Below are 17,072 nucleotides of genomic sequence, written 5' to 3' on the forward strand. Positions count from 1 at the left end.
TTAAACATTTGTTGATGACATACCAATTAATCTTTAATATTCTTGATATTTTGCAAACATAAAAGATATAATAAAAACATACAATCTACCAGTTAGATTTTCAAAATTCACACCCAATAAAAAAAGATAAAAAGGATATTGGATTTCTAAATTGTTGAGAATAATTTTTGAGGTAAAAACGATAGAATTTTATTGATGAAGCCCAGTAACAAAATTTACATCAATTCCCTAAGGACTGGAGGGATTTTCATTCTCCCATAGTTGCTCATTATCAATACAAAAACCCTAACTCGCTAATAGATGCCTTCGACTCTCTTCTAAGCAAATCTCCATTCCAGCACCTAAGACAACCTGCAGTACCTTCTACTCTCTTCTAACAGATGCACATATCGCTGAAAACATGGAGACTATTGATAATTTTTAATGTAGATCACATGTATAAAAAGTATTGTCAACATGCTTACATTAGACAGCCTAATTTCCATCAATGAATTACATATAATCAACACATCTTTTAACTCTTCCAAATCATTATCCCCCCCATCACTGAAACCAATTAATAAATTCAAAAAGAAAGAGAAAGGGGGGGGGGGGGGGGGTGGGACAATGCTGTCTTCTTCTTTCCCCTGTACACAGGTCCCGCCGCAAAATGAAGCTGCAACACCAAAAATTTTATGCAGCCCATGTTTGTCTGCTGCTAATGCATCAGCAATCTGTTGAACATCAGAATTTAATCACTTGAACATGGAAACTTAATCACTATAATCGTCAGAATCTGATGATTCTGAGCCTTCATCATTGCCGACCCTGTTTGCTATTCCATCTGAGCCATCACTCATATCTACATCTGCCTCCGAATCTTCATCTCCAGCCTCTTCAATGACATTATCATCTTCAGAAGCATCCACATCTTCATCACTCGCTTCATTTAGATCCTCTCTCCACCCATTGGAGGCACTAGCGAACCCAATCTCCCAATTTCCATGCTCATATTCAACTGCCTGGGCATTATCATCTGAATCCACTGCTTCTGCATCATTAAAATTAGGATCCTCCATAGGGTGCATGCTGATTCTTTCATCATCCCACTCCTCGCCCAAGTTTCTTGGTGAATCATCAATGCTCTTGGGCCTATATGTATCAGCCCTATGGCTCAGCAACCTCTCATCAACAGCCCTCTTCTCCACTCTCCTCCTCCTAACTGTTCGACGTCCCCGTCCACTCCCTTGTCCATACGTTCTTTGTCCTTGTTGTCTTAGTCCTTGAATTAAATTTTCATTGCTCTTTACATTTCGCCTTCCAACATTAGAATAGGAAACACGGGCTTTCTTCTGCCACTTTTTACCTCGCCCTTGCTCACGACCCCCTCGCCCACGTTTATAGCTGTTTCGGTTGCTTTTCAGCTCAGTAAAGTTCTTTTCATCATGGTTGAGTTCTGTTAGTTCAACCTCCTTAACATTATCAAAAGGGGCGTATCTTGAAGGAAGCTTCTGTGGATAAGGAAAAGAGAAATCATGCGGTAATATCTTTTACAACATAGTGGAAGATTTAGCCAAAGATGACATCAATTTAAAAAGCATCTAAGAATTCACAAATGTGAAATTTCAGAAACAGCAGGCAGCAGATAGGATCAATTATTGATCTTTCATGATAGGCCAACATTGAACTCTACATTTATAAAGAAGCAGGCTGCTAGGACATTCAACTCTTTAGCTTTCTGCTATAGAGTTGCAAGCATTTGAGATGGGAACATCTTCACCAACTTTCTTAAAAAGACATAACCAAAAAGAAGGAAAGCAATGATACGAATTCATTAAAAAAAAAAAAAAAAAACTCACTATATATTCTCTGACTTCCTTGTCCTCAAAAGGCTCAGGTTTTTCCTGCTTCAAATAAATTACAGATGCATCAAGCTCAAAAAGTCTCAAAGCAACAGCTGTCATGGTTTGCGGTATCCATGGAAGTACAGGTATTGATCTAGGATCAGAAAAATCATGCAATGAACTTCCTGACTGAGTACAGGAGCCCAACAGTTCCTCTGTCATTGCAAAATTTGATGATAGAAAGTCTCGCTTCAACACTCTCTCCAACAGAGTCAATATCTGGAACAAAGATTGTTCAATTGAGCAAATGATCACACCAAAAAAATAAATAAAATAAGCACACACACACACACACACACACACACACACACACACACATATATATAAATCAAGACTATGCAATATGGAAGTAGTGAACTGACAATACCATATGAGCAGAGTAATACACAATAGTCCATAAAAAATATCAAAAAGAAAATAAAAAGATAGAAAAAAGCAAAATAAGATAAAGTAAAATTGATTTCATGTTTTCCCTATATAATTTGCTAGCAAGTCATGCTTGAACATGGCCATTTCTGAGCATGTCTACTGCTTTTTCATCCAAGGCTTAGCTGTGTATTTATACCATGTGTGTAATCAGTTACAGACTAGCACACAAATGTCTCTGTAAATGCATTTTGGCACTCTTAATTCCATGCCAATTGAATATTGATATTGATATTGATATTGATATTGAATTATATTCTGCATGAGATGCAACAACAAATATACCTCTATGCTGACTTATTTTAATTTTAGCGGGTGGGGCAGGGGTAGACAAAAGATCAGACTTACATCTGCCCAACTCTAAATCTATAATCAATAAAATAAAATAAAAAAGTGTGGGACGCCGGAGGGGGGGGGGGGGGGAGGAAGAGAAGATAATAACATTTCATCTGACAAGAGTAACCTCCAATCCTCGGCACAATAAGTTCAGAAGACAATTAAACATGCTTCCACTACCATCAATTAAGCAGAATATTACAATCCCTTAATGGAAGTTAGAATATAAATCAAACTGTGACTCCAAGTTGAATACCAAATGATACTAATCATCATGATTAGATAGTGAAAATGGACAGGAGAAACTTGGATAAACAGTATATTTAGCACATGAAGCTATACAGAATTCCATCAAAAGTATTGAGTAAAATGAAGACCTGTAGAAGGTCCTCAACTGATGATGATGCATTCAACTTCACTCCCCAAGTCTTTCGATGGTCTCCCATCCAATATGATTGAAGAGCTTCTGGTGGGACAGATACCTATAAAATAATGTAAATGGCTAATTACTGATACATAAATTAACAACTCACACTAACACAGGTTGAACCCGTGGCACAACTCCCCTAACAAAAGGGGGGAGATGGATTGACATAAATAACACACAGGGAAGCTGAACATTAACTATCAGCACATAGAATGCCAGGTGCAATAAATATTTAACAATTTTGGGAATCAACTCCTAATTATCTCAGCACAAAAGTTCTTAAAGGCAATCATGATCTTACCTCAATGAAAGCTAATAGAGACTTCAGCAATCTGGTTCCCAGTGGAAGAGAAGAATCTAATATTTGGAAACTTCCCATATGTATCTTCCTTTTCTCTTCACATTGAATTGCATGTTCCGAAAAATTAAAATCATTATTACTAGTACCAAAACTACAGTGGCAAGAAAGGCAGTGAGAGTCTTCAGAGAGATAACAATTGAGACAAAAATCACAAACACCCAACAGCTGTGAACACCTCTTTTTCCCGTACTTCATTGCACATAATGTCACCGAATTAAAACACTCTTTCCACGTCCACTTTTGAAAATCTTGATACCTATTAAGGGCAGCCTTCTTCTCAGTTTCATTTCTCCCAAGCTCAATTCGGAAAGAAGATGAGGTCTCCAACATATCTGAATTTAAACCACAAACAGTACTGCTAGGACTGTCAAAACCAGCCGGGCAGTCTGGACTAGAATTCATTTCATCAGCCTCATTTTTAACCATGGTTCCACTTCGACCCACAACATTAGCACTTGGCATATTCCTTTGAACATTTTCTTTGAAGGATGACTCAATCTTTTGCAACATTAAACGCAAATGGGACTCCCTTATCCCCCGTGCATCCAAAGATATCAAAAGAGCATCAAAGGCCTACACAGAAAGAGAATTAAAAGAACTATAACAGTTAACAGAAATATTACAATAAATGGTAACAAAGGCATCAATCATAAGCAGCAATAAAGAATTTGACTAAAAATATTTTTTTTTTATATATATATAATACCAGCAACACAAAAATAGGACACATACAAGAACCTCATATCTTATGGGAAGTTTCTTGGATTGCCTGCCAAGATCAGGATTCAAGAGAAGACTATGACACTATAAGTTCTCCTAGAGAAAATCAAGATTAATCTTGGTAAAAAACTTCTAATATTAATTCAAATAAGATATCTTCTGTAAAAGCAAACAAAACCATAGATAATATACCATATAATTTAACATATGGTAATATGCAAGGCATAAATTCTCAAGAACCTTGGACAGTCTCATTAGCACGACAGCCAACTGGCCATTCTCAAGCACAAACATTATTTTCAGAAGCAAAGACGACCATTTTGGTTTGGATCCCCATTTTCAAGCACAAACATGATTGTCACTGAGGGGTCAGTGACAATCATGTCAAAAGTATGAATAAAAATTATGTTAAAAGTATGAACATGAGGCTGCCAATTAACTGTCAAAGACATTTAGGATCTGTTTAGGATCCGCTTATTTTATTGAAACTGAAAACTTTTTGCTAAAAGTACTATAAATAAAGGAAAAAGTTAGCTGAAATAGTATAGTGAAACTCATGAATAGTATCAAAAAGTGCAGTGGGACCCCTGAATAATAGCAAAAATAAGTTAAATAGTAAAATAAGTTGGCAAAAACAATTGTGTCAAATGGACACTTACTACTATTCTTCCAGCTTAAAAAAAAAAAAAGTGAAAAATCTTGCAAACCATTTAGTAAAAACTAGATATACCATCAATAATATAACATTTCCTGACATTATAGAGGTCACATAGTCAAAAATGGCCCAATTTTCGGGGGGTTGGGGAGGGGGGGGGGGGGGGGGGCAGAAAAGCATCAAACGGAAAAAATAAAGAGTTTATTTACCTCTTCAGAATCAATGAGCCTCCAATTGCCATCATGCAATTCAATAAAGATCCTGCCAGAACCAGGGTCATTGCTAGAAGCAGATGCAACAAACTGCCAGTATCGATTTCTCCTGCGATCTTGTCCAAGAGGCAAGGACCTGTATACATACATCTCTTCGGCTCTGTGCGCAATATAAGATTTCAATTGTGACCTTGACCTTTTTGAAGCATATCCAAGTTGCTGAATAAGGAAATTATCAGGACCTGTGGGAAAATCTTGACCAGGGGTCCTTTCGGTAGGCACATTGTTGAGGTGATCCTGGATGCCTTGTGAAACAAGTGGGTTTTGGTTTTCAGCGGTGCTGGGGGATGCCTCAATAAGTTGATTATCAACATTAGGAAAGGGGCTTTGGCTGCCCTCCACTGCAGAACTCAAAAACTGCATTTCAGCTCTGCTCCCCGTAATAGATGACGAAAAATCTGCTTTACTTATAATCTCTTCTTTCAAGCGACTTTTATCTAGCTGTGCTTCTGCCCACATTTGTTTCTTGAGAGCATTTGCTGATTCCATGCGATCCTGTAAAACTCTTACTGTCAAATTCAAGACAGAAAAAACAAGCATATAGTTTTTAGAATATAAAATAGATCAGTACACTACAATTGGCAAGAGATGTTTACCTCAAGAACACCACGAATAGAGTTTCCCTCATTTGCAACACCAATTAAGGTAACAAGGGCATTAAGACGCTCCTCTACACTGAGATCAGAATAATCTCCTTCTGTAAGTCCTTGAATCCATGATTCACCTGACTTACTTTCATCAATCTCCATATTTTCTTGATTGACAGCACTGATGCCTCCACCAACAACACAGAGCTCACTGGCAGTGCTTGGACAGTTTTCATCTTTGGGTCCAGCCAAAGGGATGGGTGAAAAATCCTTCTCCAACTCAGTCTGCAGATTCAGTGCAACATCGTTGCAAAGATCGTCTTTTCCACTTCCTGAGCAAGTTTTCACTTCACCATAGGGATTGGAGATTTTGTTCCCAGTTGACAGAGTTGCAAAATCATCCACTTCAGGATCCTCATCGACATCATCAGATTCAGAGTCTTCATCTCTTTCAACATCCTCAGTATCATCTCGTTCAACATCCTCAGTATCATCTCTTAAAACATCCTCAGCATCATCTCTTTCAACATACTCAGCATCTTCAGCTAAAAACCCATTTTCAAATATCTGAATTTTCTTTCTGGCTGCTGAAAGTATTGCCTCAGCATCAGCAGGATCCTTCCGGAAAGCAGCACGCACGCGATAGGTTGAAGGGGCTATCCTTTCAAAAAGCTTGGCATCCCTTGTCAAAGCAACAGAAATCGAAGCTTCTGGTGTCTTGCTCGTTGTCAGGTCCCGAAGTCCAGATTTCTAACAGCATACAATTATATCAGGAAAAATCAGAAAATTGAAAAAAATTAACTCTCTCACTCCACCATTCCCTGAACCACAGACCTGGGGATTAATCATTCACACACAAGGCCAACAAACCATGGGGAAGGCCAGTAACCAAAAATCTTTAGTTAAGAACAATATAAACTTACCTGAATCTTGTCTGCAAGTTCTAATACAGTTAATCCCTTGCCTCCCTCAAGTGAAAGAACATGAAAAGCAGCAAATTTGACGGTTCCAGGAGTCAGCCGATGCCTAGATCTTCGGGGAAGTAATAACCCTTTTTCTTGCATTATTGCAAATGCATTTTCAGCTGCTGAACCATTACGAAGAGTAGAAACTATATCTTCACAACCTTTACCCTGCAATTACATATAACCTGTCTTATTTAATAAAAGAAATATAATAATATTAAAATGAGGTCCTGAACTTCGACATCAGAACAAACCAAATTGCTCTAGCAAATACTAAACAGTAACAGAAAGTTTCACACTACTTCAACATTAAATTAATAAAAAAACCACTATATTTAGCAAGTGTCCACAATAATAAGCTACAAACTTTAATCAGAGTATCACTATGGCAGGAAATATCTTAATTCATATTTTTCCCTACAACAATCAGAGTATTGATGTTGGTTAATATAATAATTTGTTCCAAATAACTATTAATTATTGCATGAAGATCACTGCTTGACCATTCTCCACCCCACCCCACCCGTACACTCCAAAAAAAAAAAACAAACAAAAGAAGAATATCTTTTTGACTCAAGTTACCTAAAAGTAAACTCAGATATTCAACCATATCTATCAAACTTATAGTATAAGTAGCCATCTTCTGAAACACAGCCAATCAGATTACAAATCTTTTTTTCTGAAAAGTAAAGTTCTAGAACCCAGGTATCAAGGTAGTCCAAGGCTACAGGCAACCCTAGGATCCAGGGCCTTATATTGTCCAAGGCATGAGGCTACAAAAAGGTACTAGCCCAATTAAATCAAGGCGCCAAATTCTAAATATAGTTATTATACTTGTACCTAATGTATTGAGATATTATAATCAAGTGTTTTTGAAATGTGTTGCATGAAGAAATTACATTTATTAATTGATTTGAAAATAGACTTAACATGGTTTAGGCTCTATCAATTATTCTAATAATAGGTTTTACAAAAAGCTTCTATAAGTTTACAATAAGTTTCTGTAAATCAATTAATCTACCAATAGGTTTTGTAACAAGCTTCTGCTTTTTAATACCTCCTGTGTACGCGATGTTCCTTAATATCTAATATAACTTATTCCTATAATAACAACATAGGTTTTACAAGCTTCTATAAAAAAATTAAATAAAAATAAATAAATACATTAAAAAAAATTGAGGCTCTTGCCTTAGCCACTTTTTCATGGCTTAAGGTGGTCGCCTGGGCTCTAAAGGCAAGCGCCTCACCCTAGAGCCTTAGACAAAGCATAAAATTAAAATAAATGAATAATAGCAATAAGACTTTTTCCTTTTTCTTTTTTTCTTTTTTTTTTGCTTACAAGTGGGGGAGGGGAATTCAAACCCAGGTTCTTCACACGGGAAAAAACTAGGCAATGCCATTGAGCCACAAGAATGCAATATAAAAAAGCTAAGAAATCAATTTTTTAGAGGGGGTTGGAAAAATCAATTGATTTTAGCATGATCAAGCGAAGGGAGGTTCCACTAAAAAGGGTTGGAAAACTTAATTGATTTTGGCATGATCAAGCGAAGGGAGGTTCCACTAAAACATCAACTCCATGAGCTTTTTATATTGCAGTAGATAGATTAACTCCAGTTAATCTTCATCATTTTTGAAATATCTAAACCTTTAGAACTTTAGATTACTGTTTGATGTGGACTATTTGGACTAAACGTAATCGGCGTTCTTTTGAGGATATTGAGAAATCAATGACTCAATTGTTAGATTTGTGCTAGCGGACTCTCTTTGGTTGGTCTCGGTGTTGGGGTCGTTCTGATTGTTCTACTACTACTGATTTTCTTGTCTCTTAGAATAGGATGTTGATTCCTTTATTTCTTTTTGTTGTTGTGGTTCTTTGTTCACTATCGTGAACTCTTTGTATCTTTTTTTCTCTTCTAGTAATAATATTACTTTCTTACCTATCAAAAAATATATATATATATAACCCTTGTATAATCCCTGTAAAATAAGGTGTGCCCTTTTCTTTCAATAATTATTTAATTTATCATTTAAAAATAAAAATATCAGGAATGAATTGGACAAGGAAAAAAAAATACCCTGGTAGAGAAAATTTTTGACAAATCTGATATATCCTTCTGAAAAATAAATTTAGCCATCCAAACAGTAGACATATTCCACAAATTGCTAAATGGGTCAAAACACAGGTGAGTTCCTTGAACAAGAATCTATTTTTAGGACACCTCTAAGCTTTATTTCATTTTTCTGTATTTACAGAGCATAATAAAAATATACCAAGGATTATGACTAAAGCATAATGGGAAATAGAAAGCACTTATTGCACTTGTTCTTTTCTATTCCTTCATTTTTTTTATTTTTTTATATATTCACACAAACACACGAAGGTCTCCTATGTCCTAAAGCAAGGTGTCTAATTCATCAAAATATACTGCTAATACAGAACAACAGTTTTATGCAATGCACAAGGGTATAAATGACAAAAGCAAAGTATAGAAAAGCAGTAACCTCATCATTCTCATGCGAGTATGACCATCTGACACTCCTTTTCTTCAACTGTGGCCCGAATCCTGCAGATAGGGCCAGTTGCCGAAATATTTCAGGCCATGTCAATGGATTTAAGTGCCGCTGCCAGTTGCGTATGTCAAAGCCCCATGCATAAGCCTAATACAGAAATGACATCAAAAATGATTCTGCAACAAACACAGAAAAGTAGTATGGCAAGCAAATAAACTAATTCAAGCGTGAATAGAGCAGAGGTTACCCCTTCAACAATCTGTGGATGTCCACCTCCAGGATTAGCAGCACCATTTTGATTAACTACTAATCCTGTAGATGGTGTCCTAGCAACATCTTCTATATCTTTTATTATCAACTTAAGAAGAGCAAGATGTATCTCGCCCAACAACCTTGAATCCTGGGATCAAAATGGTATGAATACCAAGCAAAAAGCAGTTGCGCAAAATTTAATGAGTGGGAAATTTGAAATCAAAGACCTATGAATGACTCACATAGTCATGAAAAGCTTGAACAAACTCATCAAGAGTAAACGGCCATAACTTGAGAACATCAGCAAAAGTAATCAAAAATCTCCACACCTGAAAAGAAAAAAAATTCAGATAAAAAATCAGAGGCATTACTAGATTCCATTAGCTAACATTATCACTCAAAGAAAAGAAAAACACATTTAATAAATGCAGTTAATAGCAGCACATCCATATCTGTTATTCAGTTCCTTTTATCAAAAGAAATATCTATTATTCAGTATGAAATAAGCATATAAGAAAAATGTTATCCAAAAATCACTATCTTCACAAAATAACATAAACATTAATTAATTAAATTATCATTCAGCATTCATTTATTCTTAAAGAAACAAAATTGCAATATTCAATGTAGAACAGAGGTGTATGTATAACCTTTAGTCTCAATTAGTTACAAACTGTATAGTGCGAACATGGAAGATAGCATTATGATACCTCTTGCACAAAGGTAAAATGTGTACCTTATGTGATTATCATAATTCATTTTCCACTACGCATATAAAATGGATTGATAAGCACCACTGACATACCATCAGAAGGTTGCCAATATTCTCCTCCGAATTGATCCAGGGTTGAACCGCAAATGGTTTTTTCAATTTCACCGACTTAGGTGGGAATGCACTCAGAAGATCTACAACAAAAATGGTATCAGATCTGATCAGAACAATTAAAAAAGACTAACCACAGCAAATAAAAACACAATGCAAACCAAATTATGGTAAAAAGATCATCTCTTCAGCAGAAGACTTTGTATCTATTTAAATTGAATCAACACCAAAGATGGGTTTCAAATTCATAAACTCCACTTTCTTTGCTCAAACACATAATTAAAAGTAATATGGTACAAGCGCAGTCCACTTGTGAAATTGAGTTAAAGTAAAACATGAGCCCCAACCTTTACTTTCCAGCCAACTATAAAGAGTTGAGAAGACAATAGAATTATACTACTACCAACTCAAATTTTTAACTGCCACCACCAAGTCCAACACCAGCACTTTATCTCTTAGATGACAATTATTGTCCATTCCTCCTCAAGCACCATCATCACAATGAACAAAGTCAATCCCATATAATATAACACACCCAACAAGAAGTAGAGACCTTGATTTAGGATTCAATTTAGTTGAAACCAGTATAAGCATTCTCTCTTCATTCCTAATAGAATGCAATATCACATTCAAAACCATCAGAAAAGGGACACTGATTAAATCTAAAACCTTATTGAAACAACATTGAAAAACAGGACATAACACTATGAGTGGTTTGAATTTTTGGGTGTTCCCCAGCTAAGAAGGGTATTTGCAGAAACTGGGGCATTAAAAGGAAATGTTTGAATCTTCCTTTTGCTATGGTTTAGGAGGATTAGAGAGTGGAAATTATCAATTTCATGAGGAAAGAGTCTTATATTTTTATTCTGGTAGCCAGAATCCAGTACTGCTGTTCAATTGAGAGAGAGAGAGAGAGAGAGAGAGAGAGAGAGAGAGAGAGTTATTTTTAACATGAGATTTTCATATTCTGGGAACCAAAACAATGTGAATAAGAAGTTAATATTTAAATCATTTTTATTTCCTCAAAACTATAAAAGACCAGATTAGGGCTTAATGAAAGGCAGTCATGTAAATGAATGAAGACTGAACCAAAAGTTCTCAACAGAATGCTCACCTCTGAATGATTCAATATTTTGCAGTGTGTCATGGTCAAGATGGATCATTGAGGACAAGCCCTTGCTTGCAACAGCTAATTCCATCAGTTCCAGCTGTTCATCCTCAATAAGCTCCATAGATTCTCTAGCTATTCTGCGCGCAGTAGCCTTCTCAATGGCAGCTTTGCGCCTTACTGCCTCTTTCTCTTTGCGGAGCTCTTCTTTTTGCCTCCTTTTCTCAGCCTTTAGTATAACCAGAGAAGGGGGGAAAAGGAAAGATAGAAATTGGAGACGGGTGGAATTTGATCATTTATTCCAGAAAAATTACCTCTAAATAACTTACAGTATGTCATTAACAAAACTTACTCTTAAATTTTCTTTCTGCAAGAATTTTTCCCTTCGTTCCATTTCCCGTTTTTGCTCACGCTTAGATCTCTCCTCCTCTCGCTGTCTTTCACGCATCAGCCTCTCTTCTTCCTTCTTTCTTTCACGGTCCTGTTTTTCCATTTCTTTCTTCATTCGTTCTTCATTCTACAAGAAAAAGGTTCATAATATCAGTATACAAAGACGCTTACACCTTCTGGGAAGGGCAAAAAGGTTAACTTCAGAGAACATAGACTCATGACTAAGAAGTTAGAACCTTTCGTCTCAATATATCTTGTTTCTCAAGCTCTTTCCTAATCCGAATCTCATGGGCTTCAACTTCTTTTGCAATTCTAGCTTCTTCACTCTACAGTAGGCAAAAAACTATATATAAAATAATCCTTTGTAAAGAGAAAAAATACTCTCAATTAGTTTGGACTGGTTGAGGATACCTTGCGTTTCTTTTCCATCCGCAAAATAGCATCACTATGAGATATTTGCCCATCAGACAATACATATGAATCTTCTGGTCCAATAATAGGATGATCACCAAACTGAGAACTCACTCTAACATTTGTCAAGGACTCCCTTTGTGGGACACGTTCATCATCCCTAGGAGGTGATGATAAGGCAAGTGCCTGCTTTTCTTGCTGGGGAAAAATACGAACACGAGGTACATGACCTTGGACACCATGCACCCTGGGCAATTGTTCATTTCCATGCACAACTGATGAAGTTCTGGCAGTTGGGGCATCAATCATTGAGTCATGAAAATGAGATTGGGAAACTTGTCCAAACGCATCAGGTCTTGCACCAGGTTGGTCATGAAGAAATGGATATTCATGGAGAGCCCTCTGGGTAGCCTGGAATGAATTTCATTCAACTCCAAGATGTTAACCCAGAAGAATAGGTAGTAAAGAAATATTTCCTTCTAACAAAGACAATGTTCAGACAAAAACACAAACATTTGATAAAGACAAGGTCCAACATTATAAAATTTATAATTTTTTTTATATAAGTATAAAATTTAAAAATATGAATTCATTAAGAGCAAGAATTCCTATTTCATGAAGGGAAAAAGAAATGACAAGGAGAAACATTTATAATAAAGACCAAGTTGGTCATAAGAGCAAGATACCCTGCACTTGGTTCTTTAATTGGTATGTAACACACACCTGGGTAGGTCTTGGACCCACGACCTCAACCTCCACCTTGCACTTACAAGGAGAGAAAGTGCTATTTGAGCTAGAGATAATTGGCTACTCTGCTCTTGGTACTAGTATTAGGAAGTAAATGTATGTGCATTTTTTTATTTCAAGCTACCACATTCTTTACACGGCTACTTGGCTAGTTTTGAATTTCTAAGCAGAAGCAAACCGGACAACGAACCAGACACCATGAGAATAGATTCTTCATGTAAAGAAACTTGAAAACAAAATTAAAATGGAGGTACAATACTAAGATGAAGACCAAAACCCATACATAAAGGAATCATCAAGCATCTGAACTATATAAGCAGATTTATAACAGAGAAGGAAACATCAAACATCCCAACCATCACTGTGCATGCCAAATTAATGATGATCACTGCATAAATCACAATAAATAAATAAATAAATAAATAAAATCGCAATAAAGAATTAAGAGACCAACTTTATAAGATTTGACATCACGTTGCTCATATAATTTGCCTTCATAAGGATGCCCCAACCGCTTCGGCTGCTCTGAAACAGCTGTTTCACATGCAATACCAAAGGTTTACATTAGTTTTCACCATCAAAATGGTTACAGGACTTAACTCATTAAAAAAATAAATAAATAAACAAATTCAAGCTTCACAAACCATTTAATGAACCACTATCAAAACTATAAGGTCATTATCATGTGAAAATACAACCCAACTAAGCCCTAAATCCAATTAAATTGGGGTGGGCATCCTGGGAGCATAACACTTCCAATAAACCATAGATCATAATTAAGTAAATAAAAGTACTCCGTTTACTGACTAAACAAGATAGGTAAAAGCAAACAGATACAGAATAACTCTTTATTTATTTTTTAATAAGTTGATTCAAAATAACTCTTTTTTAGATAGTTAAAAAGGAAATTAGTCGGGTTGATCACGTGTATTCTTTTTCTTCATTCTTCTATTCTATCCAAAGTCTCTATTACTTCCTTATTGACATATCCTTTTTAACTACTTCTACTTCTACTAAAGAATACGAAAAACAAATATAGTTGAAATTCCCTACCACATAGATATAGATTAACTAAACATCTTTGAGCACCAAGTTACTTGCTTAAACATGATTGAAATTCAACATATCATCAATAACATGAATAAAATTTACCACATTAAGCATATAAAATAACAGGAGTATCTAATACTAATACCTATAGCCATACCTATAGGTGCCCCGAATGCATCAGGCGGCAATGAATCAAACTCAACCCCGAGAATTGGCCCGTCTTCCCTCAATGGCTCTCCTAACTGTGCCTCCACACAGGCAATAGCTCTAAGCTCCAATATCGATTGAGGCGACTCGTAATACCTCCTCATGATTGGTACATCATCAAGCACACTCCTTGACACTGCATTTCTAAACTCCGAGCGACCTAATGGGCTCGAACCCGACCCAGAACCCGAACCAGACCCGTAATCACTCCCAGGCTCACCTCCACCCCTCAATTCATCAACAGGAGACTCCGGCATCGCCGCCACCACCGCCGTCGACGCGGATTTACGCGGCTTCTTCGCCGAACCGTCCTTTTTGTCCTTCAACCTCCTGTGACAGAACCACATCTGCAATTGCCGATCCGAAAGCCCCAATTTTTCCGACAGCTCCGCTCTCGTCGCCTCCGATGGATAAGTCTCCACTGAGTCAAGCAAAAAAAAAAAAAAAAAAATCAACAAATTTATCTAAATTTCACAAATCGAAAACCACAACAAAAAAAAGAAAAGAGAATTCACAATTTGTACGCACTGGAATAAGCTTTCTCGAGAGTTTCGAGCTGAAACGGAGTCTTCATCTGACGCTTCGGCTTGCTCTGTCCTTCACTGGAATTGTTGTTGTTGTTGTTGTTGATTTTCCCGTTACTATTGCTGTTGTTATTGTTGTTGTTGTTGTTGATGTTTTCTTCATTGTTCTGGTTCTGGTTCTCTTCCTCTGAAGCGGCCTCCATTGATGACGAACACAACAAGGATCGAGAAAATCGAGATCGATCACAAGCAAGCAGCCCACAGCGCTTTTCAAAACCCTAGAAATCCCTAAGGATCCGAAACAACCAACCAAAAAAGAGAGCCTCGAAAAACAACAAAGATTGCGATTTGTGGTGGGTTTGTGTAATTTATTCTTTTACCTTTTTAACAAAACTTAAATACGTAAAAGTCAAGGAAGGAAGAGAAAACTGAGAAAGAGGGAGGAGGCGAATTATCATCATCGAATAACAAAATAAAAATAAATATCTCTCTCTCAAATCAATTAATAAGAAAGGATAATAATGATAATAATAATAGGAATATAAGAAGATGAAGAAGAATAAAAATATTAAAACAAATGAGATATAGGTAAAGGCAAAATCAGTGGCATGATAAAACCAACAGTATTTCCTGACTCTAATTCCACCTTCCATAATTCCCTTTTTTTTTTTTAATTTTAAAATTTTTTCTTTTTAATGAACGGTGTGTTTGTGTTTGTGTGTCAAACAAGGCCTTGATGTGGGCTAGAATGCCAAAAAAATCATGGGATTGTTTTTGTTTTTGTTTTTTGTTTTTTGTTTTTTTTTTTTTTTGTTTATTTAAAGTTTTAAAGAGCTCACGAGCGATTTTTAAATTTGATGAACTTTTTTTTTTTAATTTTTAATTTTAATTTTTTATATTAAATTTGAGTGATTTTGTTAGTGAGTGAGAAACTGTGTATTCGGTTCTAATAAAAGTTTATGAATTGAAAGGCTTTTTTCGGTTTTTTATTTTTATTTTTTGTTTTGTTTTGGTTTGTGGTTTGGGTTCGTTGGAAATCTTTGGGGTGTGACGATCGATTCGGTGTTTGCGGTTTGTGTTTTTGTGGGCCCCGATGTGTGTTTTTCGTCTTGGCCAAATTGTAGAGTGGGCTTGTGGAGTGGGCTATTTGGGTCAACAAGGTTTAACCTTGGGACAACCCCAACAACGTGTTTTACGTATTGTTATACTTTTATATTTTATATGACAATTACTTTTTGACTAAAAAACCAAATACTTTTTGACTAATTAAAAAAACCAGAAATAAAAAGAAAGAAGTAAAGAAAAATGAAAGATTTTGACTGGGTATTGGGAAAATCGTGTGGAAAAGGTTGGTTGATTATAGATCACTTGCCCTTAGAGCAAGCTTTTGACTGCTTATATGTGACAAATTATGTTGAAAATGTTGGGTTTTCATATGGTAACTTTGTACTTTGTTTTTAATAAGCCAGGTTAAAAAGGAAATAGATGCTCAAGGAATGAGGAATCATCCTCAGTTACTAGAAACGTGTAAAGCTAATTTAGCAAAAGAAACGTGTCAGCCTAAACAAGAATATACTTTACTTAAGGAATGGCTCTCCGAGCTCAAGCAAAAGGAGGGGAAAAGATCAACTTTGAGTCATATTGAGGTAGATTTTGCAAACTTCGCGCATGTTGTATTTAAAAAACAGTGAGTTTAATTAGTTTAATTGATATTATTTTTTATCATAAATAAAATAGTTGAAATTTGATCTCTACTTACACCATAAATCAATTGGTATTTTAATCTGATGATACTGGCAGCTCTATATGCAAGCCAGGGTTATCATAGGACCCTCTTGACTTACAAAATATGGCATATATACATTTGTTAAAAAAAAAATTGTTAAACTAACCTATTGTGAATAATGCTACAAAAAGTTGGGTTCAAAAAAAATAAAAATAATGCTACATTCACAATATTTTCACAATAATTTTACAACAAATCTAATATGTTAAGCTATTACTGATTCTGATTTGGGCTCAATACAGATATTATGTTTTTTACCCACCAATAGCAACTTTTTGTATAAGATTTATTGTAAAAATATTGTGGACATAGCATAATCCCAAAATTAATTCTACCCCTCAAACATAATCCTTAATCCCTTTTATAAAATTTTAAAAATAAATAAATAAATAACAACAATAAATATTAGCCCAAATAACAACAAACATAAACTAAACAAAAACAAGATAAGACTAGACAACAACAAGTGATCTAATTATTCAACAAAAAGCCTACTATAAAGTAAAAATATTAAATCGCTAAATATTCAAATTTGTAGTTCGTTCAACCTATTCAATAAAAATAATCTCTAATTTCATTTTTCCTAAAAAATGGTACCAAGAAAAATATTGTGGTTGTTAGTTCTCTTTGA

The 17,072-nt window shown here is 35.6% G+C and overlaps 1 protein-coding gene across 2 annotated transcripts; it reads right to left on the bottom strand.

Annotated features, from left to right (window-relative positions):
* Nucleotides 1-164: 164 nt before the first annotated feature.
* LOC142633656 (homeobox-DDT domain protein RLT1) lies at nt 165-15,239 on the bottom strand. 2 transcript variants are annotated; one of them, XM_075807900.1, is made up of 18 exons: nt 14,660-15,239; nt 14,082-14,552; nt 13,329-13,408; nt 12,128-12,538; nt 11,953-12,042; nt 11,679-11,843; nt 11,333-11,555; nt 10,201-10,301; nt 9,638-9,724; nt 9,391-9,543; nt 9,135-9,290; nt 6,591-6,800; nt 5,677-6,417; nt 5,018-5,575; nt 3,374-4,006; nt 3,023-3,127; nt 1,839-2,102; nt 165-1,487 (listed from the first exon to the last, which is right to left on the bottom strand). In XM_075807900.1, exons 1-18 carry the CDS (start codon nt 14,856-14,858, stop codon nt 753-755), a joined length of 5,382 nt encoding a protein of 1,793 aa, XP_075664015.1. In that variant the 5' UTR covers nt 14,859-15,239; the 3' UTR covers nt 165-752. The 2 variants fall into 2 exon arrangements, with proteins under 2 accessions (XP_075664015.1, XP_075664014.1); XM_075807899.1 differs by having other exon boundaries at nt 165-1,490.
* Between the last annotated feature and the right edge of the window lie 1,833 nt (nt 15,240-17,072).

Source organism: Castanea sativa, chromosome 5 (genome assembly GCF_040712315.1).
Source record: "Castanea sativa cultivar Marrone di Chiusa Pesio chromosome 5, ASM4071231v1".
Lineage (NCBI taxonomy): Eukaryota > Viridiplantae > Streptophyta > Magnoliopsida > Fagales > Fagaceae > Castanea > Castanea sativa.